Source organism: Poromitra crassiceps (assembly GCF_964638095.1).
Source record: "Poromitra crassiceps genome assembly, chromosome: 1".
NCBI lineage: Eukaryota > Metazoa > Chordata > Actinopteri > Beryciformes > Melamphaidae > Poromitra > Poromitra crassiceps.
The window spans coordinates 62159313-62183053 of NC_139623.1; the positions used below are offsets into that span (position 1 = coordinate 62159313).

At 44.6% G+C, this 23741-nt stretch overlaps 1 protein-coding gene across 1 annotated transcript in view; it reads right to left on the reverse strand.

Annotated features, from left to right (window-relative positions):
* The window catches only part of st6gal1 (ST6 beta-galactosamide alpha-2,6-sialyltranferase 1), a gene marked incomplete at its 3' end in the record, with an annotated part of 62310 nt that overhangs the window by 20883 nt on the left and 17686 nt on the right, over positions 1–23741 (reverse strand). Inside the window, exons 4-7 of the mRNA XM_083650873.1 lie at positions 23131–23296; positions 16504–16601; positions 11237–11338; positions 8184–8358 (exon numbers count right to left, since the gene is read on the reverse strand). Coding sequence (XP_083506999.1) covers positions 8184–8358; positions 11237–11338; positions 16504–16601; positions 23131–23296 — 541 coding nt within the window. The remainder of the gene's footprint in view (positions 1–8183; positions 8359–11236; positions 11339–16503; positions 16602–23130; positions 23297–23741) is intronic.

The window sequence follows — 23741 nt, forward strand, 5'->3', positions numbered from 1 at the left end:
TTAAAAGCATGGACAAGGGAATTTACATCTGGATGGGCTGTAAGCACAGTACTTGAATTAAAAGCAGCAGAAAATGTCTCTGCTGAGAGACTGCTTAAAATGCGAGAGGATTTTACCTTTTTCCCAGGCACATAATCCAAATTAAAAGACAGGTTAAATAAAACACATTTGTGGTCCGTAACATGGAGCTCCTCTAAGTTAATAGTGTCTATATTTAGGCCAAGAGTAAAAACAAGGTCCAAGGTATGACCCCTAGTGTGCGTGGGACCAGACACGTGCTGAATAAAATTAAAGGACTCAGTTGCATTAAGAAAATCAGCAGCAAAGCTACTTGCATTATCATTGACATGAATATTAAAATCACCAGCCATGACAACTCTGTCCAGCCTAATAATAGAGGATAAAAAATCGTTAAATTCTGGTATAAAAGAAATATTAAAACCAGGAGGACGGTAAATTAAAATACAATAAAATGGATTAGAACTGCCAACTTTGGTCAGCTGCAACTCAAATGAAGAGAAGGACCCCGTGCACACTGTCCGACTTGAAAAACGGCTCTTGAAAATCACCGCGAGCCCTCCGCCCCGGCCTGAGGACCTGGGTGTGCAGATAAAAGAACAGTCGGGTGGACACAGTTCAATTAGGGAGGCATAATCCTCGCTCCTCTGCCAGGTCTCCGTCAGAAAAAGAAAGTCTAGGTCTTTTGAGACAAATAAATCATTTAAAATGAAGGACTTATTAGTAATGGAGCGGGCATTTACCAGTGCCATCCTGAGGGGCACTGGTTGATTGACGGGCGGCACTGATTGTGCAGCACGGGCAACAGGAAGCAAGTTATTAAGAACCACACCACTGGCTCTCCCTCCCTGTTTACTCAGACGTCTCCTGGAAATCACAGTCAAAATAGGAAAAAGGACAGGTGAGGTTGTAGATAAAAGAGTCATGGAAGGACAAAAGAGGGCGCTATGAATACTGTTGCCTATGGGAGCAGTAATGGAGAGAGAAGGCATAGTGCCAGCAGGACCCACATTAACTGGAACAGGGCTATGACGAGCAGAGCCAGAATGCTGGGCAGGGTCTTGCCGGGGAAACCGTCAGTTAAGGCTAAAAGCAATACAATTAATAAAATTAAATGTCAGCACGCCTATTCCTTTGCCATTTGGGTGCAGACCATCAAATTGAAACAGGTCCTGCTGGGTCCAGAAAGAATCAAAATGACTAATACAGTCAATCCCAGTGGCAGAGCTGTAATTTTGCATCCACATATGCAGATTAAAAACACGGCTAAAGTGCTCAGAGCTTTTAGACAAAGAGGGAATGGGCCCAGATAGGACACACCTTCTCCCCAGACTTTGAACTGTAATGACCAGGGACTCAAGCTCAGCATGTAGCTTCGATGATTCCCTGGACATGACGTCATTGGTACCAGTGTGTACTATCACAGTATGGATAGAAGGATGGGCGTCGAGGGCGGCAGGAATTAGCTCAATAAAATCAGCTGTCTTTCCTCCCGAGAGACAGTAAGTAACTGCACCAGGAAGTTTTACAAATCGGATGATAGAGTCTCCAATAACTAAAATTTCAGGTCGCTCAAAATCTGGATTAGAATTGTAAACAGTGAGTTTGGGATGAATGAGAGGTGGAGTAGACAGGTAGCCATTATCCAAATTGGATGCAGCTGAGGGCAACGGAGTAGGGACACTGGGAGTGACGTCACCACTGGCCACTGAGTTGACCAGCGGTGTGTTTAACAGGTGGGTCAGGGGTTGGAGGCTCGGGGGAGAAAGAGCGGAGTTTGGGCTTAGGTTGTCGGCAGATAGGGGCGACATGTGTCGTGCACGTTTTCGGGGAGATACGAGTGGGGTTGTCGGGGACAAAGTCAGTAAGCTGTGTCAAAAAAGCCGAGCTTTGTCTCTTGCCTTCAGTACTCTTTGGTGTCAACAGTATTGTGCAAGTAGTTGACATTTCACAAGAGCTAGCTCAAAGTTCTAGCCTGGTAAACCAGGCCGCCACGTGAACTCACATTTAATTTGGTTCTGCGTGACGGTCTGGCTCCAACTCTTCACCCAGTCCTTAGCAGGGGCGGGAGCATGGGCGGGCGTAGTTGCCTTGACAGACAACTCCTTCAGCCAATCAGCGTCGGATCCAGTCAAACCCAAATCCACTCGGGAGAATGGCAAAAACATGTTTTCCGTCGAGAAACTCTGCGGTTGCGGCGATACTCCTGTATTTGTTTAATTGTTGTTATTGAGTCTATTTCTGCAATAACTGCACTTTATGGCTGTTTAAACTAGATAAACGCTGACATTACTCCTCGAGACGATCAGGCAAGGAGGCGCAAAATGTAATAAAACCTCACTTTCAATATGTAATAACGACGCATTATGTAATAATATGCGCAATATGTAATAAATCGCCTGAACGTAAAATGTAATAACGTTTGACGCATTTTGTAATAAATTTATTACATATTGCGCAAATTATTACATAATGCGGGGGTTGCACTTTTTTCTGCTTGAAAATGTAATAAATGACGCATTATGTAACAAAATTAGAAAATGCACTGAAGTTGTTATGGGGGGGGGGAGAGTAGGTTAATACATATATTTGACCATAAAAAGCATTTTAACAGTGTTGACCATGCCAATTAACCCAGAATGTGCAAATGTGTCTGTACTCATTTGTCAAAACCAGTCAAGCAACTAGGTTGTTCAGCTGATAACAAACTGAATCTATGGGTGACAACAGTCCGATTTGGGCTCTCCTCCGCACCGCACCCCACTCCTCTCCACCGCCCCCGCGCTCCCCCCGCCCACTGTACTCACCCTCGGCAACAACAAAAAAAGACTCCTCATGTCTAGAAAGGTAGATGGCCTATCCATAAACAATTTGTCACGTATTGAGCCAAGTGATACAGTAGGCTATGTCTAAGAAAGCGGACAGTGAAGCTTCAGATGTTTCAGCACCGAGGACAGCGCAAGGCGCTCTATGCATCGATTGATGAACATTTCAACACCACCGCCGATGGACAGCGACAGGCTGTCAGAGACGATGGTCTGCCCCTTGTCATACACACCCTGTTGTGAAGCTTGATTAAAATATAAAAGCAAATCTCTAAATCTAAACCCTTCTTTGCAGATAAACATTTTATTCACATGCCTTTCAACATGTTGCCTTTGCCGGAGCCATTCAGGCGGTGTCTCCTCATAGACGCATGGTCAACAATGGGTCAGCATGGCCGGGGGAAATCGGAATCCTAACACTGATAGACAATGATGGCAGATGATAGCCTACCACTGAAATATTCTTAGCGACGGTGTAAAGCATGTTATGGTTTCGCATTTTACTGATGTTCATGAAAATTGGTGGAAGGTGTAGCATGGTCCAATGAGAAACCCATAGCCTATATTGAGGAGCCCATTCTCCAATAGTTTTGATGAAGGATTTAGTCTGAAAATCTAAAGATATCCTCTTTCAGCCAAAGTCCATCTGCAACATCATGATCAAACAAAATAGAATTACAACCAATTTTAAATGAACAAAAAACCATAACATGTTGCTTGCTGGCTCGCAGCAGTTAAATGTACCTGCTTGCCGATTTAAATCAAATGTGCATTGTCTCTCCAAAGCCAGCGAGCCAGCAGCCAAAAAAAACATATGCACGCAGCAGCAGCATCCCGATTCCCCGGCCGACACGAGATCAAAATGGCACGGGTCAACACTTAAAATGCTTTTTATGGTCAAATATATTTATTAGCCTACTTCCCCCCCCCAATGACAACTTCAGTGCATATTGTTACATAATGCGTCACTTATTACATTTTCAAGCAGAAAAAAGTGCAACCCCCGCATTACGTAATAATTTGCGCAATATGTAATAAATTTATTACAAAATGCGTCAAACGTTTATTACATTTTGCGTTCAGGCGATTTATTACATATTGCGCATATTATTACATAATGCGTCGTTATTACATATTGAAAGTAAGGTTTTATTACATTTTGCGATTTTATTACATAATGTGCAGTTATTACATAATGCGTCGTTACAAGGCGGCCATTATTGTTTTGTTAGTGCAGTGCTAGTGGCGTTCCTGATTGGCCAACTTGCGCTGTCAATCACAGTGCAGTCGCTGATTGGCTCTTTCGCTCTTCCGCTTCTGCCAAACACCCTCCCAGGCCTTGGAGCCAGACCGTCACGCAGAACCAAATGAAATGTGAGTTCACGTGACGGGCTGGTTTACCAGGCTATCAAAGTTCAGCAGCTCACACAGATTAAAATGAACTTGTTCATGTTCATAGTTCACAATTTTGAATTTTGAACTAAGTTCACAGTTCAGTTTAGAGTTCATTTCTTCTTCTTTTATTTATTTATTTTTTCATTTAGTGCACGGCTTTCAAAATAAAACTCTTATTGTAATGATGTTAACCTTAATATTAATTGTGAGTAGTAATACTTTACAGCCACAGTTTCACTCCATATGTAATCTTCACATCTGTATTTTGATACAGGTTTGCTGTTTGTTGAAATACTGTTTGTTGTTTCTCCAAAAAGGTGAGAATTTGAATACATTTATTCTGAAAGTAAATTGTGGTATTTCCGTTGCTAGTCTGAGGAACTGTTGCTGTCTTGACACAGCCCAAAAACAGGCTAACCACTGCCTGTGTGTGAGCCCCTCCCCCGGACAGGTAGACAGACTCAGAGCAGAGCAGATAAGAGAGACAAGCAGTATCGTGCGTTCCTTTATCGCAAAATAACTGGGATGTGGAGGCTAAATGACATCACATCCGTTTTGTTAGCGTTCCATTTGCAGAAAAGTTGAGCTGGGAAGTTCACTGTTCATTGGTCAGATCCAGTCGCTAGCCAGGCTAGCCATTGTTAGCAATAACAATTGACAACATGGCATTTTGCGGCATTTTGCGCATACAAACACTGCAGCCTCATGTCCACACAGATAGAAGTTAGGCAGTACTGTGTGTACAGCTGATTTAATGAGACACAAACAAAACAGAAGTGCTAAACAATATTACTACGTTTACTACTACTGTTGTTGCACAGCGCAGCCATCTTGGATTTTTTAGGTTGGGGCTGCTGAGGCTCCTACGAGTTTGGAATGGGAAATACCAGCTCTGATGACGTCACCGCCCAGCTCATGACCTTTGAAGTCGTAAGATTACCAGTCCCCAGTTATAAAGGAATGCACGATAGCCTCATTCACACAGGCTGTGAAAGTGGTAAATGTTGTGGAATTACTAAGCCTCGCCTCCGGAGTGGTGAAAGCGGAGTAGTAGATAATTGTGTTACGTCTTTCGTTCCTCCAGTGGAGGTAGTCATAGTTCCTCCAGTGGAGGTAGTCATAGTTCCTCCAGTGGAGGTAGTCATAGTTCCTCCAGTGGAGGTAGTCATAGTTCCTCCAGTGGAGGTAGTCATAGTTCCTCCAGTGGAGGTAGTCATTGTTCCTCCAGTGGAGGTAGTCATAGTTCCACCAGTGGAGGTAGTCATAGTTCCTCAGTGGAGGTAGTCATAGCCCCAAATCGACGCCTGCCTGAAAGGGTAACCGCGGGAAGACGGATCGAAGCTCAGCTCATTCTGAAAAATTACAGGGGAAACAACCTCACACAGCAAGAAAGGCACAAGTGAACGTAAAAAAGTAGCCTATACAATCATGACTGCAGCAGGGAGGAATGCTACAGTTTATGAGTAAGTAGGTTAGGCTATTTATGCTCAAACGATTGTAGCCGGTAGTGAATGTCCCTCCCGGGCTCCCGTCTGGTAGGACACCGCCTACTTCCTGGTCCAAATTGTTTGGTAGGACATAAAAGCCATGCCTCAGTAGGCTTCCCTCTCTCTCTCTCTCTTTGGCTCTTGGTGTGGCAGGAGGGTTTGGCGGTGCTGTTCCCAGTAAGTGTTTTAGTCCGCTGGTGTAAATGCTCACGTTAATGCTGGTGACTCTAATTACCTTCTGTTTTCATATGCCCAGTCTAGATATAGGCTGTTTCCTGGCTCCCGGCGTGGCACGTAGCTCAATGCACTGTGCTCAGGCTGCGTTGCTCCTGGTAGGTAGTTATTGAGTTTATTGTAAATTACGTGGAGCCATCATTTCCCTGTGTTAAATTACCCTTTTATATGCCCAGGTCCAGTACTACGCGACGATCCCTGTGCTCTCCCCCTCGTCGTGCATTGAGCTGCCCATTACAGGGTATTTGGGAAATAAGCCAAGGTAACGATATAAATTACATTTAGTATAGGATGGCTTATTGGGTTTGTGTCAGCAGATATAATAATGTAAATTGTGTTCTTTTATAGACACTGCCACTGCTGTTTTGTTTTGTTTGATTTTGTTATGATTTATTAGTGCAATTGATTGCACTGTTATTCCATGGCCCAGCCCTACGTGGCATCCATTATTTTCTAATTCTCCTCCAAGAACCTATTGGCTAACTAGGTAGCTACCATACCAGCCTATGTACTGAAACCTTTCTCCTTGTCTCTATAGGATCGCTGCGGGATTGAGGGTGGCCGACCGGTCCGTGGGGGATAGTAACAGAGGTTTTGACCAGGGCGCCACCTGTTTTCTAGTGATGTTGCACTCCATTTTGGATTTGATCCCTTATTGATTTTACTCACCTGTGTGCTGTGTTTGTGGCTGCCCTGTAGTGCATTTAGTTGCTCTGTCCCAGGACATTTACCCCCACTGCCGTCGGCTGCGGCCTACGTCCTGCAGCAGGTTTAGGCATTTTAAAGGCTACCTTTTTATATAAATATGGTGCCAGAGGCCACTTACTTGTACAGTGTGGTGGCCTCAAGCGCATCCAAGGCGACACTCGTTGAGGGAGGTAAGAGGAAGGAAAGTAGGAAAAGTAGGGAAAAGAACTAGTTGCCTACGCATTTCGGCCGCTGTGGCCTTCGTCAGGGCAAATGCCCTCACATTTGCCCTGACGAAGTCCACAGCGGCCGAAACGCGTATGCAACTAGTTCTTTTCCCTACTTTTCCTACTTTCCTTCTTCTTACCTCCCTCAACGAGTGTCGGCTTGGATGCGCTTGAGGCCACCACACTGTACAAGTAAGTGGCCTCTGGCACCATATTTATTAATAGTTCCCTCACCAAGAGCACCTCAAACAAACAAACAGACACACATACGACAGAGCACGCCAGCTCCCCCATTTTCTCTACCTTTTTATATCTTTAACCCATTTAGCATATTAAAGTTGTTTGTTTTAATGTTTGTTTAACTTGTTGTTAGCCAATAAAACTGTGATCTTGGGGGAAATACTTGTCTCGATGCACTTCCTTTTGGTCACCTATGTCGAACACTATTTTTGAACCTGGTTGCTGGGTTGGAGTATTTAAAGGGTAGTTCACCCAAAAGTTGCAAAATACCCCTGTGTGCTCCCAGCACCGCATACTACACGATGTTCATGCTTCAGAGGACGTCTCTTAGCGTGCATCTGTCTGTGGCGAGTCGGTCTGAGGATATTCCCTCTGTTCTTCAGTCTCCCCTCAAAACAATCCCAATGTTTGGGGAAACCAGCTCCAGAACTGCAATCTGTCTAGCCCGTTTGCTTTACAAAAAACTGGAACCAAAAGGTAAGAATTAGCCTTGTACCTATACATAATGGTGCCTCTGTGATCCATAAAGTTGATCAGATGAATATTGTCCTTTGATCTTCTTAACGACGATGGGATTATTTTCACCGGACTTGGTGACCAGCGTCATTTTAATTTGTCGGACTTTGATTAGTTATAATAAACTCAGTGCCCACGGTGGTTCACGTGTCATGCCTCATTTCAATCCGGGAGGGGTTATGGCGGAGCTGCTTGGTTCTGTGTGAACGCAATTTCTGTGGCAACGCTGCAGCTGTTGCAGGCCTTCTGAATGGCAATATTGCGTGATCTCTGTGTGAAAGTGGCTAGAGTGTCAAAGTGACAGCAAAACCAGTTGTATTCTTATGTAAATTCTGCATGTAAAGACAATGGGCAATTATCGAGGTAAGAGCGAGAAAAGAATGGTAAGAGCGCCGTTAACTCCCGCAGGTGTGAACGACGCTCACTGTACATTTAACTAAAATTCATGTATTTGCAAAAGGCTGCGTTCAGCTCAGGCTCATATGAGCTTGTTCAATGAAAAGTACCCTTTTAGCGCGTTCATGGATAACACTGGGCATCGATGCTTTACGTACCGAGCAGGCCGGAGGAGGGCGGGTTCTTCTGGATGGGCTCTGCCATGTTGTCCTGGATTCGCTGCCACAGCTGCCACTCAAAGCGGGGGTGCAGGATGTAGAATGGCTGGAGGGGGTGCAGCCTCCTGTACCTCTGGTACTGCACAAAGATGGGGTAGTCTGTCCTGTTGTACCACTGTGGGGGGGAGAGGGCGCTCTTTAGACCAGTGGTTCTCAACGTGGGGTCTGGGGACCACCAGGGGTACTTGAGAGTGTTCCAGGGGGTCCCCAGCAAAAAGATGAATTGTTGACGTTAGGAGTGAGACTAAGAAGATCTATTCAGATATAATGATTCACAACAACACACCCATTGCGCCAGGATTTCAATTTTGGGGGGCCAAAGTCATTTTGGATGCCTTTAATTAGGCTTAATTAGACTAAGTTAGCTTGTTTGCCCTCCTTTGAGGTTTACTACTGCAACAGTAGTATTATTACAAGTGGCACACGCAGGTATATTGCTCAAATCGTGCAAAAATAAAACAGTAGGCTATCTATCATGTTGGTTGTTATCTGTCATCTGGTTCAATACACCAAAACTGTTGAGTCTTAACTGCAAAATAATGATCAATAAACAAGACTCCACACAAGTTTTCTAGACACAGATTGAGCTTCAATTAATTCAATTAACTTAAAGGTCCTATCCGTAAGTTCTAACTATTACTGACAGCGGTGGCCGTTGAGAGTGCAGAGTAACTGCAGGCAGCGTGTGAACGAGCTGACACGCGGGCACAATACTCGCACGCGCACAAGCAGCTGCCTGGCAACAGCAGACTGTTGGTTGCTTTGTAACGTTAACTCATAAAAGTCACTTGAAAACGGCAACCGGGAAAAGGGGGGGGGGGGGGGAGACAACAACTGTAATGGCTTCGGCTTCAACCATTTACCCATTAAGGGGACATTCACAGTGCTTTTGGAGCTGCCAGCGTCTTTCTGCAATTCATTCTCTATGTAAGGACGCGCTAAACGTGCTCCTCTTTTAATGAACGCACCTGGGGCCAGTTGCACCAACTGGTCTTACACTGGTCTTAAGCTAAGTTGGTCGTAACTTTACGACCTAACAGCTACGCCAGTTGCACCAAGACGGCTTAAGCCTTCTTTTCACTACGCCCAGGCGTAACTCCTACGCCTGGTCAGGAGGAGGCGTAGCGCCTGCCTGTAACAGAGATCTCCGTGTCTTATCAGTGGAGACCTTTTTGAGTCCTTACCCTCATCGTCGTAACACAGCCAGTTCTCCGTCTTTTGAAGCATGATGTTAGATTACAACAAACTAGTTGTGTGGCTTAGCCTTCCCAAATGTTGCCGTTAATTTTTTTAGAATTTAATACATAGAATTGGGAACGTTACATTCAATTTCATTCAGACTGTCTGTCTGTCTGGCTCAATCGCCGCCATTTTTCCCCCGGAGCGAGGGAGGGTGGGAGGAGTGTAGTGTAGTGACGCACTTACAGTAGTGGCTGATAGAGCATAGTGGCACAGTGCGCTCCAAGCAGGTCGCGAGGCACACATCATCCAATCAGAGGGCATTCCCTGGCAATTCACATGGACGCGCATTGCTACGACCAGCATAGTTAAGACCAGACGTAAGCCATGTTGGTGCAACAGGCATAAATCCACTCTAAAGACTGGTCTTAACTAAGATCGACGTAGGAGTTACGACCAGGCATAGTTAAGACCACTTGGTGCAACCGGCCCCAGGCGTTTAGCGCTGGTGGCGGTTTTTGTTTTTGGAGGAGCGCTGTGGGCGTTTTTAAGCTGAAAAAAGTTGAACATTAGAGGAAAAGCGCGCTGCTCGTCTTTTCCACTCCTCCTACATTTTCTCCTCCCGAGGAATCCTCGACCTCCGCTGCTGCCAGAATTGGCAATAATCTGGCTTTCATGTTGACAGTGAACAACATCAAACAGACAAAACCTTAGGGTTGTGCTACAACCCGGGTTTTAAACGAGTGAGAACGAGAGCTCTCACTTATTGCCATATCACTGCCAGAGCAGCGCCACTGGATGAACTCATTTTACTCTAAAAAAAATTCTATAAAACCAACCATCCACCAGTAGGTGGCATGGTATGCATGAGAATGGTGCGGCACCCACTAGCAATCGCTGTGATTGCGTCATGTCCGCCCAGCTCTCATGCTCCTCCCTCCAACTCATCCAGCCCACTGCACAATCAATGCATCGACGCAGCAAGGCTGTTTTTTTTGCAGAAAAAACACACCTAATTACAGTAAGCGCACGCTTTGGGACATGGAGATATTCACTGCGTAATTGCGCGGCGGCCCTTAGTGTTTCAAATGGATTGTTCCATCAGTATCAATTTTCACTCTCTCTCCCTCTCTCTTCCCTCTCTCGTTCTCCCTCCCCCCGCTCTCTCTCTCTCCCCCTCGCTCTTTTCTCTCTCTCTCACTCTGTTTCTCTGCTTGCACTCAGCAAGAAAGAAACTGGTGTCACAGACGTGATGGCGGTGACGCTGTGGCTTTTAAGGGGAGTGATCTCACCCTTGTTTTGGGAATAAACACGCCTATGAAGGGTTGCGCCGAGATGACACGAAGCACAGCGGGCCGACACGCCCACAAGTAGGGCTTTGCGCACCGCTGTTCCAGCGCAAAACGGGCGCTAACGCAAAATTACCGCCGTTGCGAAGATAGGGCCCGTAATGTTTTCTTCCTGGAACAAGCATTCTTCTTCTACTAAACATGTAAGCATTCTGACGTTATCATTTTGCTTTCAAAGTTGCACCAGATTGCTGCATTTTACTTTAAAATGTACTTTTAATTCATTAATTACCTGATGCTCCTACGCACCTGACGTACACGGTGTGTGCAGAGATCACCCCTCTTCTACTTTAAAATGTACATAATGTTCTTCGTCGGGAGCGGCACAGCCCCCCCTCTTGGGGGACCTAGCCGACTACAGCTTTCAGCTAGCTGGACATTCTCTGACCTAGCGGAAAACACTGTTGAGTGCTTCAGTCCTTTCAGTGAACCAACTTTTGAAGTGTGTTTTAGAGCGGGCATCACCTGGGTGAGGTCAGCGGAGAAGGGGGCGGGGTCCCAGGCCACCAGAACACCTGAGCTGTACAGAGAGCTGGACAGGAAGCGATGGTCATCAGACGCCATCACCTACAACACAACATGATCCATAATGATTATTAATGATTACTAATACTAGCACTACTAATGCAACACATTTCATTATCCTTATTTAATCAGGTGATAACATTGACATTGAAGTCTTGTTTATCTGTCTTGTTTTCAAGACCTCAAAAATGTGTAAAAGGGTACTTTTGCTTTCCTTCCATTCCGTGCCTGGGCACGATTGTCCCCCCCTCCCCCGCTGGTCAGCTTTCACATTACAACATTTCTGCTGCGCTCGGAGAGTGCACTTGCGTCATCAACTACGCCTGGAGTGTATCCTCACCCGTGTGTTGTCTATGTGGTTCGGAACGGTTGGCGTTCACATTCACATTCACATTCACATTGTTCCGTTCCCGGGCACGCCAAAGCGCTCCTCAGACCACCTTTTCAAGTGGATCCTGTCACGGTTCCCTGTTGCTCGCCCGGGTGCGGAACGGAATGGAACGCAGCGTTCACACTCGTCAAATGTTCCGAAACTGGGGTCAATTTGGGGACAAGTGTGCTCGAGAACGGTACCGGGGCGCCAGTGAGAAAGCACCCTAAGAGTACAGTAGTGTAGGCTACTGTAACATACTAAAACAATCACCAAAATAGGCTTTCAAAGAGCTGGCTGGACCTCACTGGTATTGAATGCTCAGGCGAGATCAAACTCCCACCCTAAAGCATGCTGGGAATGTTTTGGAGATGAGATCAAACTCCCACCCTAAAGCATGCTGGGAACGTTTTGGAGATGAGATCAAACTCCCACACTAAAGCATGCTGGGAACGTTTTGGAGATGAGATCAAACTCCCACCCTAAAGCATGGTGGGAATGTTTTGGAGATGAGATCAAACTCCCACACTAAAGCATGCTGGGAATGTTTTGGAGATGAGATCAAACTCCCACCCTAAAGCATGCTGGGAATGTTTTGGAGATGAGATCAAACTCCCACACTAAAGCATGCTGGGAATGTTTTGGAGATGAGATCAAACTCCCACCCTAAAGCATGCTGGGAACGTTTTGGAGATGAGATCAAACTCCCACCCTAAAGCATGCTGGGAACGTTTTGGAGATGAGATCAAACTCCCACACTAAAGCATGCTGGGAACGTTTTGGAGATGAGATCAAACTCCCACCCTAAAGCATGCTGGGAACGTTTTGGAGATGAGCTCAAACTCCCACCCTAAAGCATGCTGGGAATGTTTTGGAGATGAGATCAAACTCCCACCCTAAAGCATGCTGGGAATGTTTTGGAGATGAGATCAAACTCCCACCCTAAAGCATGCTGGGAACGTTTTGGAGATGAGATCAAACTCCCACACTAAAGCATGCTGGGAATGTTTTGGAGATGAGATCAAACTCCCATCCTAAAGCATGCTGGGAATGTTTTGGAGATGAGATCAAACTCCCACCCTAAAGCATGCTGGGAATGTTTTGGAGATGAGATCAAACTCCCACCCTAAAGCATGCTGGGAATGTTTTGGAGATGAGATCAAACTCCCACCCTAAAGCATGCTGGGAATGTTTTGGAGATGAGATCAAACTCCCACCCTAAAGCATGCTGGGAACGTTTTGGAGATGAGATCAAACTCCCACACTAAAGCATGCTGGGAACGTTTTGGAGATGAGATCAAACTCCCACCCTAAAGCATGCTGGGAAGTTTTGGAGATGAGATCAAACTCCCAACCTAAAGCATGCTGGGAATGTTTTGGAGATGAGATCAAACTCCCACACTAAAGCATGCTGGGAACGTTTTGGAGATGAGATCAAACTCCCAACCTAAAGCATGCTGGGAATGTTTTGGAGATGAGATCAAACTCCCACACTAAAGCATGCTGGGAATGTTTTGGAGATGAGATCAAACTCCCACACTAAAGCATGCTGGGAAGTTTTGGAGATGAGATCAAACTCCCAACCTAAAGCATGCTGGGAATGTTTTGGAGATGAGATCAAACTCCCACACTAAAGCATGCTGGGAATGTTTTGGAGATGAGATCAAACTCCCACCCTAAAGCATGCTGGGAATGTTCAGGCGAGATCAAACTCCCACACTAAAGCATGCTGGGAATGTTTTGGAGATGAGATCAAACTCCCACACTAAAGCATGCTGGGAATGTTTTGGAGATGAGATCAAACTCCCACACTAAAGCATGCTGGGAATGTTTTGGAGATGAGATCAAACTCCCACACTAAAGCATGCTGGGAAGTTTTGGAGATGAGATCAAACTCCCACACTAAAGCATGCTGGGAATGTTTTGGAGATGAGATCAAACTCCCAACCTAAAGCATGCTGGGAACGTTTTGGAAACATCATAGAATTGCATCAAAGTGGTCTGAATGACCCCAAACAAACTGCATAGGAGCTTGAAAACACATCACCATATATTCGATTTTATGTTTACCAGTTTCCCCCTTGAAATTAAGGAAAGTTATGAAATATCAATGCGGAAAAATAATGTTAACCATGGTCTTAGAGACATTAAATGTTGAATAGGGTCAAATTGACAGTAAACATATTAGGAGGGTTAATCCAACCAACTACAGGAAACCAGCCCAAGTGCGTATAATAAGTAAGTATAATTCCAGCTTTCTGATACCCTAAAATGCAGATTGTCCCTGATCAGGATCAGAGGGGAAAGCAGCCTGTTTAAAAGGTCTGTTGCTCTTATGGCCTGGGACAGTCACATCATTCACAACTTTCCATGCCTTAATGCACCCAGATTATGAATAATCTCTGGTCCATTTCAGTCAAGTGCAGCATTAGCACACATGGAGGAGATTAATTCTGTTATCCTCAAAACCACAAATACATCATGAGTTAGACACTCTGCTTTATCATTCTCAAAGTCGTATGGATCCTTGAAAAGCTGGTAAGTCATGGAGAATCAGGGTGGCAGAAATAACTTTGAAAACAGCAATTTTGCTTGAAGGAAAGTTGAATACAGCAAAATTGTAAACAGTGCAGCTGCTTCTATTAGTGATATGTGTCCGTTTGTAGCATGAGGGGCGGGGCTAGGGAAGAGGGGCCGTAGCTAGGCAAGGTCATAGACAGTCGGGGGTCGAAGGGTGGGTAGGGGAGTGGCTATGGGGATGTGGGTGGTGGGAGGGGTGACGGGCAAGACATGGGGCGGGGCTAGGGAAAGGGGGCCATAGCTCGGAATAGGAAGGTCGTAGAGGTCACCGTTTTTGTGCAGGTAAACAACCAGTGGGCATTTCAGCCTGCCTATTTTTGACGCCTATGCGGAAATTGCCTTCTTTCAAATGGCCAGTGGGGGTCGCAGCTTGTGTAGCACTCCCGGGAACATCACCATTCAACTATATGGGAAACGAGCCAACTTCTCTCTCGGTCTACGTCTTAAATAAACACTTTCCAAATTAGTGTATGGTCTGAAAAAACAATTTCAAGTCTTTTTCATGCTCTAACGCGCTCCGTTTTCCAAATGATAGCCCCATTTCGAGGAAAATTGACGACAAACATCGGATAATAAGAACAGTAATACTGCCGATCGGTAGAGGCACCAATGTGCCACAAGGCATCAGGTGGTAAGTAATAGTTGAGCAAATTATCAGAAAATAGCGTTACTTTATGATATTTTAATAATGTTAGTAGACACACATAGATACCATACATCTAACGTCCATAACATGGCGGACCATTTAATGTTATTTATACCGTTAAATAAAGCCTTAAGCCTTCTCTGTATTCAGACCATTCAGACCATTGGATTCAGCACAGAAACCGGAGTACGTTAAGGTTTTAAATAGAGTCACATTATAAACAACTAACCAACGCTGGGGGTCCGTATGGAAACAGTGTTACTCGAAATGGTTAAAAGTTCAATCAATTTGGTCATTCAGTGCTGTTTTACTGCAATGTAAAGTAAGTAGCGTTAGCGGCTACATTAGCCAAAGTAGCTGACTACCCATAATGCATTACGGCGATAAGGGAGACAGCGCAAACTCGGAAACTCCCCCGGCAGCCGCCCCCTCCCCTCGTACTTCCGTGTAGCATTAATTCATTCAACCAATCAAACGAAATCAAACATATCCGGAAGTGAGCTTCATTTTGCTGTGTCAAAGTCAATGAGCTATGTTGGTCCATTTATATATAGGTCAATGTAAACAACACATAGAAATAATGTCATAGCTTTTTCACAAAGCTTCTATTACATTTTCTCACATGACTGCTCCCAAACCTGCACCGCTTACTTCAACACCTGGGTCTGATTTTATTTATTATTGTGCTTGCTGAAAGCAAGGCACCAGTGGCGTCATTAGGCCTGGGCTTTCGGGGCTATAGCCCCGGATCTTATATGAAAAGCCCCGGATCTCAAATGTGCAAAAAAAATAATGATAAAAAATATATACAGTATATGTATATAATAATAATAATATATATTTTTTTTTTACAAACAATTTCCCCCCTCTATTCATCTCTTATTCATGCTTTAAAGCCCTAAAAATAATAATAATGGTATTGGTGATCAGAAATGCATGCAACATACGACCTTTATTTTGAAAATACGGTTAGGTCTAGAGGAAGTTACTCATCTACACTCCCGGAAAATTGATCACCAGGAAACAACAAGGAAGTGTTGTATTTCTCCCTGGGAGCGTCAGGCTGACAACAGAGACCACCAGCGAGCCAAGGTAGATGAAGTCTCTTTTGGCAAATGGTAAATATACTGCATTTATATAGCGCTTTTATCCAAAGTGCTTTACAATGTGCCTACATTCACCCATTCACACTGAAACGCTGAAAAGTGTCAGATAAGGTGTTTCCTCCTGTGGGTCAGTACCTGGGAGCAAGCTCAGATGTACCATATGGAGAGAGCTCATATTGGGTTCCACAAAACTATGACACAAAGCTATGACCAATCAGAATGAAATAAAAAAAGTCTTTCCAAGAAGATTAAATCTCATGATTGATTGTTATTGGGTGGCTTCGCGCAAGTGGTGCATGGTGAGCCATTCAATTTTCCATAGACATTTAGTAAAATGCTTATAAAAAATTGTTTTACTTGGTCAAACTAAGCGATTGAGCTATAGAATCAAGAGAGACCATATAACATTTAACTAGGAAAAAAACCTTCCCCCTGAGTGAAATGATATGGGGAGAGGGGGAGCTTCAGTGCTCAGGAGCACCTGGGGGTACTAATCTGGCCTTGCCTGGGAGTTGATGAGGCGGATGCTGGTTTTGGAGCCCACGTCCTTCTCATAGCCGACTGTGGGCGCGGCGTTGAACCGCAGCACGGCATCATGGGAGTCTGCCAGGCAGAGAGAGGGGAAGAGCAATGAGTTTGAAAACACATGCATCAGTCTGTACACCCAATCAGCACCCAGAGTCTATCAGTCTGTACACCCAATCAGCACCCAGAGTCTATCAGTCTGTACACCCAATCAGCACCCAGAGTCTATCAGTCTGATGACAAAAAAGATATTTCGGGGTTTCCGGAAACAACGACGGAAGCAGAAGTGTTGGGGCAGATGTCCGCTCTACACCAGTCCGAATACGTCTCATATGCAGTTATCTGTTTATAGAGATTAGCTTATTGATCGATTTGATTATTGATCGATCAACTCCAACTGCATTCTTGTATCCCTAGGACTGCAAAGCAATGACTGCAGTGCAAGGAAATGAAAGTCTTGGCACAACTTAGCAAGTTAAATAACATTACTGTCATGTCTTTCTTTTGGCTAGAAATTAATTTTAGCTTGTATTTAGAGAGGTACTCTTTTTCCACGGTGCCAGCGTAGCTTGTAGCGTGGCAACACACGGCAACATCAGGTGATCCAGTGGAACGGATACTTGGGGACTTGGGTTACTAGTGGCCACTAGAGGGCGGCATTTACTAAGAGTCTTGACTGAGACTCCGTCCGTGGCTTTAGGCTACCATGGCGACCCGGTGGGCACCGTGGGATGTACAAGATCTGTGGGCGTTTTTCATCATTTTCCTCTCAGGGCTTCCATCATTTAGGGCAAGTAACAAAGTAAAGTAACTAGTTGGTTTTAAGTAACTTTCCACAACACGGGGCAAGAACCGACCATTTTTACCGCTGAATAGGGGTGTCCAAAAAAACTCAATTATCTTCCATGATTCTGAATCGATTCACAACTCACAAATTGATTTGTTGTTCTTTTTTATTTTTGTATTAGTTATTTTTCTTGAAGTCTTTGAGAACTGAGAAATACTAAATAAGTTTTTATCGATGCAGGTTTAGCATGAATAAATGTCTTATGTTTGCCTGTGTACTGTGTTTACATTATTGCAATCAGTTGATACAAATAATAATAATAAATAGGTATGGTATGGTGTTTATTCTTAATCCCCGAGGGGAAACATGGTTTGCCACCAGAGCGAGTACAGATACACAAATAAGAAACAGTAACATACAGCACAATAACAATAACACAGTAGAAAGAGAGGGAGCCTCACAATGCAGAGCTAGCAGTGTTCATTAAAGAATTTTACAGAAGCAGGAAGAAAGGATCTTCTAAATCGCTCAGTAGAGCACCGAGGCATCAAAAGCCTTTTACTAAACGAACTACACAGGGCATTAAATACATTAAACAAAGGATGGCCTTCAAAAGAAAGAATAGAGTTCAGTTTTCTCCTTGTTCTCTTGGCTATAGTGATCTCCAATTTTTGTCCATGACAGTGATGCTGCCCCCCCAGCAGAGCACAGCATAAAAGAGGACACTAGCTAGGATACCTTGGTAGAAAACAAGTGACCTGCTGATGTCAAACGATCTAAGCTTCCTCAAGTGGAAAAGTCCAGACTGGGCCTTCTAGAACACAGAATCTGTGTTCTTCTTCCAGTCCAGCTTACTGTCCAGGTGGACACCGAGATACTTGTAGGACTGGACTATTTATACCTCCTGCCCATTAATAATGACAGGGGAGACTTCCGCCTTCTTCCTCCCAAAATCAATAACTAGCTCTTTGGTCTTTTCAACATTGAGCAGTAAAAAATTGTCATCACACCAAGAAACAAATAAATCAATCTCCTTTTTATAGGCCCGGTCGTCACCTTTGTTGATGAGACCAATAAGAGCAGTGTCATCAGAAAATGTCTGCATATGACACATGGCCTCACTATGTCTGCAGTCCGCAGTATAAAGAATAAAGAAAAGATGAGCTAAAACTGTTCCTTGAGGGGCTCCAAATAAATAAATAAATAAATAAATAATACATACATAATACTAGGGCTGTGGCGATTCACTTATCTCCCGATTCGATACTATCACGATTCTTGGGTGCCGATTCGATTTATATTGCGATTCTTAAGTATTGCGATTCGATATTACGATTTATTGCGATTTTTGTTTATTTTTTTCTTTTCTTTTTTCAGTTTGTTTGCTTTTTTACACTAGATTAGAACATGGGAAAAGTTTAATCATACACTAGAGACTGTATATTATTTATCATGAGTAGGGCTGGGCGATATAGTTAAAAACAGGGGTGGACTGGGATCATAATTCAGGCCGGGCATTAGATACCAAGCAGGCCAGGCCGATATGGGCCGACGTGTGTGAAATTTGGGCCGTTTGAAGCCCAATTTGGGCCGTTTGAAGCCGGATTTGGGCCGTTTGAAGTCCAATTTTACAATGAGATGCACCCACTTTAACCCTGAAGTGTAATTATTACTTCAGACTAACTAATAAAGTAATAAAACCACTAGTAAACCAGTGGGTGGCGCCTGGCCTGCTGTTCAGTGAGTGGCCTGACTGCAAGCACCAAATTTTATTTTTATTTTTTTTGCGATTATCGATTCTGGAATAAAAGATCGATTCAAAAAATCGTGACATTAAAAATCGCGATACTTAGGTGAATCGATTTTTTTCCCCCACCCCTACATAATACGTACATAATCTTGTACATTATGTATTCTGCTCTCATGCCATAATTTGCTACACCGCCTTTCTTCAGAATCAGAATCAGAAAAAAACAGTATTGATCCCAGAGGGGAAATTAAGTAATGCTGCAGTTGCTCACACTTTGGTAGGCAAAAATATAAACATGGAGAGATTGTAAGAGGCATAGGAATAGACAATAAAACAATAACATAGACGTTAGGTATAATACAATAAAGTGTAAAAAACATGTGCCTTTCCCTACAATCAAAGTACTATTGAGTAAGAAGTGAGAATATGTGACTGACAACCCCCCCTATGTACTGAATCGAGAATCGATTTTCAATCAAATCAGTTATGTACCCAGTGCCCACACATATGGCTCATTTCCACAACATTTTACTGCCCTGTACAGCTCGTCACCACTCGGCTCTAATCGTATCAGCCCTATGGACGTTTTGCTTCCACCGCGGATCATCAGCCCCCACCCACCCCCGCCCACAGCTGGTCGTCTAAAAATAGCGACCGCATATCTGTCCTTCGGCTATAACATAACGTTACAATTAAATCCATCCACAGAACTTTTAAACGGTTTATGAAATACTGGTGCCTCTAAATGACCTACAGTGTACATGGGCAAATGTGACAATCGGCCAAGAGAATGATATCACAGGCATGCGCTGCGCTGCGCTGTGCGGGGACGGGAGAGGCGCAACAGAGTGAAGCCTCTACCCCGCAGCCTCTCACCAGGCAAGACCGGGGCTTCCAAACACCCGCTGCGGCCTAGCGGAGCGCTGCAGCCTCCACTCAGCTACAGAGCTGCCTGAGCGAGCAGCGGACTTTTTTCTCAGACAATTGAACACCCGCCACGATTTTATTTCACCGGAGGTGAAGGCAGCGACACAAAATACTGATGGAAATATACATAACAGAAGATAAGGTAAGACCACTAAACTGGTATGCAGCCGCCAGCATTGCATTGACAGTCAGTAGACAGAGTAAACACGATTCTCTCTGACCAATCAGTAGCCATCAGAGTTTTACGTCACCATTTGGGACCTACTCGCCAGCCCGAAGTACCCCGACGAGGCAGGGACCAAAAGTAGCACGACTCGGCCACAAAACAAACCGAGCTGGGCCGGTTTTTGACGGTGGGATGAGACCAAAAGTCGAGTCGAGCGGAGCGGGACCGCGCTACTAGCTGCTGTGGAATTGGGCCAATAATATCAGTTTCCTCCTCTGGTTCCCATTCCCGGCAGAGCCGTGTTAGAAGAGTTGCGACATCTCCATTCACTCCAATGGACCAGTTTTTTACTCTCAAGAGTTCCAGGAAGTAAGGTCCTGGATTAAGCAGCACTGTCGAGTTGCAGCAAAATGGACAGTTTGTGTTGTACTTTGAAAGTTTTTTTTTCCTTGAATCAAATTGTACATTATCAGCTTTATTTTAGCATGCAAAAGTAGCGCGAGACCCATTCCTGGCTGTTCATTGGCTAATGGTCCTCCGCTGACGCCACTCTCACTCTCTAGAGGACACTAGTTCCCGGGGGCTTTCAGTCCACTAAGCACTCCTAACTTTTTACTACTAGTGGAATACCCCTCCCTGTGTAGTCTGGCTGGCCAGCCTCCTCTCTCTTCAGCCTCCTCTCTCTTCCGTGAGAAGTTCCGAGAGAGGAAACAGGCTACTGGGATAAGCCCTCCCCTGCTCTACAGCTGCTCCCCATTGGAGCGACTGTTTCAGTCGCGGCAGGATGTCCGCTCCCGGCTTGTTACAAGCTCTGTCATTGGCTCCGACCATGTCAATCACAGCGGCTTCGGCTCCCTCCTCCCTGTGTGTCGCTGTAAACAGTGCCCTGCCGCCTCAGTGAAAACAACAACGCTAACTAGCTAGCAAGCTAACAGCAGAAACCTACACGCTAGCTCGTTGCTACATGCTGAAAATGGCAAGTTGGATTGTTGGAAACTATTTTCCAAGGGCACTGCCGCCAAGCGCCGCCCATCGCAATCCCACAATGGAGACCTGCACCGCCAGACTCTTCTCACGGTAGGGAGGGGAGGCTGGCCAGCGAGACTACTCCCTGTGTGACCGGTGGAGGCTGCGCAGCCATACCCATAAAGTGTATCGAGTGTAAATATTCTCTGCACACCCAACCCGTCTGGACTGTGTGCTGCAGGCTGGCCAGCGAGGACAGACATGTCAGCTTCCTGTTTGTTCCCCAGCCCCCATACATGTCGTAAAATTAATTGAAAATAGCTCCCCAACAGATACAACAACATGTGCATATTCTGCCCTCGTTCTTCTTCTTCCTCGTGTCCGGCCATCAACTACAGGGCCGCCGCTATATCAAACGCTTTTAGAAGGTCCAGAAGCACCATGCCACACCATTTTCCTTGGTCAATTTCCTTTCTAATAAAATCTGTAAGGTATAGCAGGCAAGTGTGCGTGGAATGTGATTTTCTAAAACCAGATTGAAATGCAAAGAGGAGGTTGGCCTCATATTGATTTGGCTGTGGACTATTTTTTCCACGACTTTTGATAACACACTTAAAATTGAGACTGGCCTATAGTTGCCATGCTCCACCTTACTGCCCTTCTTGTAAAGTGGCACAACCCTAGCCTGTTTCCATTCACTAGGAACCCTGCCAAGCTCAATGGACAGATTGATGATATGGGTAACATATGGAGATATAAATGCTGCAGCATCGTTTAAGAATCTAGCTGGGATGCAGTCTAAACCAGTAGCTTTAGTCTGTTTAAGCTCAGACCGTTCTTTTTGGACCATAGCTATAGAGACTGTAGCTCAAGAGTTTGATGTATAATATATGCATGTTGTGTTAAAGTTTTCTGAACTGTTGCAGTTTTTAAAATGTACACCGAACAGCCGGGGCTAGAGTGAGCACTCAAGGCTAGCTCCATAGGGTCCCATTCAGGGGCGGACTGTGACCATAATTCAGGCCGGGCATTGGATACCATGCAGGCCAGGCCAACACACGCAGACACACATGCCGGCAACCTTAGGTCGGCAGCAAAAAATTTGGGCCGTTTGAAGCAAGATTTGGTGAATATAATGCTAACGTGATGTTACATGTTACCTATTTGTTCACTAATATAATTCAACATTGCCTAGATAACTGCAAGTATAATAAAGACGTAAAAACAAAAACATGCCTCTGTACAAAAGCTTCACAGCAAACTTAATTTAAGGAAGAGTGCAGTGTCCTGTCTTGTCTCGTCTGAGGTTAAATGCAAATACAAAAATAATAAAATGAAACTGCTTCATCTCCACTTTAAACTGTATTGTGCAGTCCTACTGATAATCTCATAAAGCACACTAATGTGAAAGCAATAAGCATATAGCCTACATGTTTCACTTTATGCTCTGAAATTGTAGCCTACCTGAAGATTCCTGATTCTGATAAGTTCAACACCACCTCCAGCTCTGCAGGAGCACCTGCTGCAGTGCTAGTGCTGCTACTGCCTCCTCCACTTTTGTGAAGAAAACCCCAAAAGCAATCCAACCCATACTTTCAGGTTAGCCACTACTGTTTACATTTGACCAATGGGATTTTTTTATATAGCCTAATACAAATAAATAAATAAATAAATAAATAAATAAATAAATAAATAAATAAATAAATAAATAGATACATAAATAAATAAATAAATAAATAAATAAATAAATAAATAAATAAATACAGGCTCCTTGCTTTCCACCTCTCTGCACCTCTTTTCTTCTCCATTTTGGCACCATTGAACAGCAAGCCCTGCCCACCCGTGCTGGGGTCCCAGCAGCTTCTGACTGAAAAGTTAACTCATTCCTCCCTGCCTGGCTGCCTGCAGCCTGCAGCCTGCTATCTGGGCAACTAGGAACACCAGGAATCCAAATCGAATCGAATCCTCAGATACCAAAAGATTGACACCCCTCCTGCTGAGTATCTCTCACCTATCTCCTTGCCCAGTCCGGAGTAGCGGAGCGACCCAGCAGACGACACCACGGCGCAGCTCTTGTACGGGCCGAGCTGTGAGGTGAGCGACTGGGGGGGCAGCTGGGCAGCCCAGGGCAGCGAGGAGAAGGGCTGGAGGTCAGAGGTCAACGTGGACACCTCCACCTTTAGATTAGATACATCACATGCAATAAATACAATACACATTACAACCCAGAGATAGACGGAACACAAACTTATATTGGACAAAATGTCATGGTTACAGACAGTGATAAATTAATATGATATATGGGGGAATCGATAAAGCAGTATCGCAATATTTTGTATGGCAATATATCGTATCACATAAATGCCACGTATCGTGATATTTTATTATATAATTTGTCAGGTGCATGCAACATTTATGACAGGTTTTTATGACAGTGTTGGTCAGTCTGTTTGCTTGACAATTTTGCTGCAATAAAAAGGATTGAGACTAACAGACTGGAAACTTCATCAGATGTTGACAAAGTTTTTTTCCTTTGGGGACATAATTTGCAGTGGGAAAAAGGTAATAAATCGCAATATATCGCAATGCTAGCATATCGCAATACTATCGTATTGTGACACC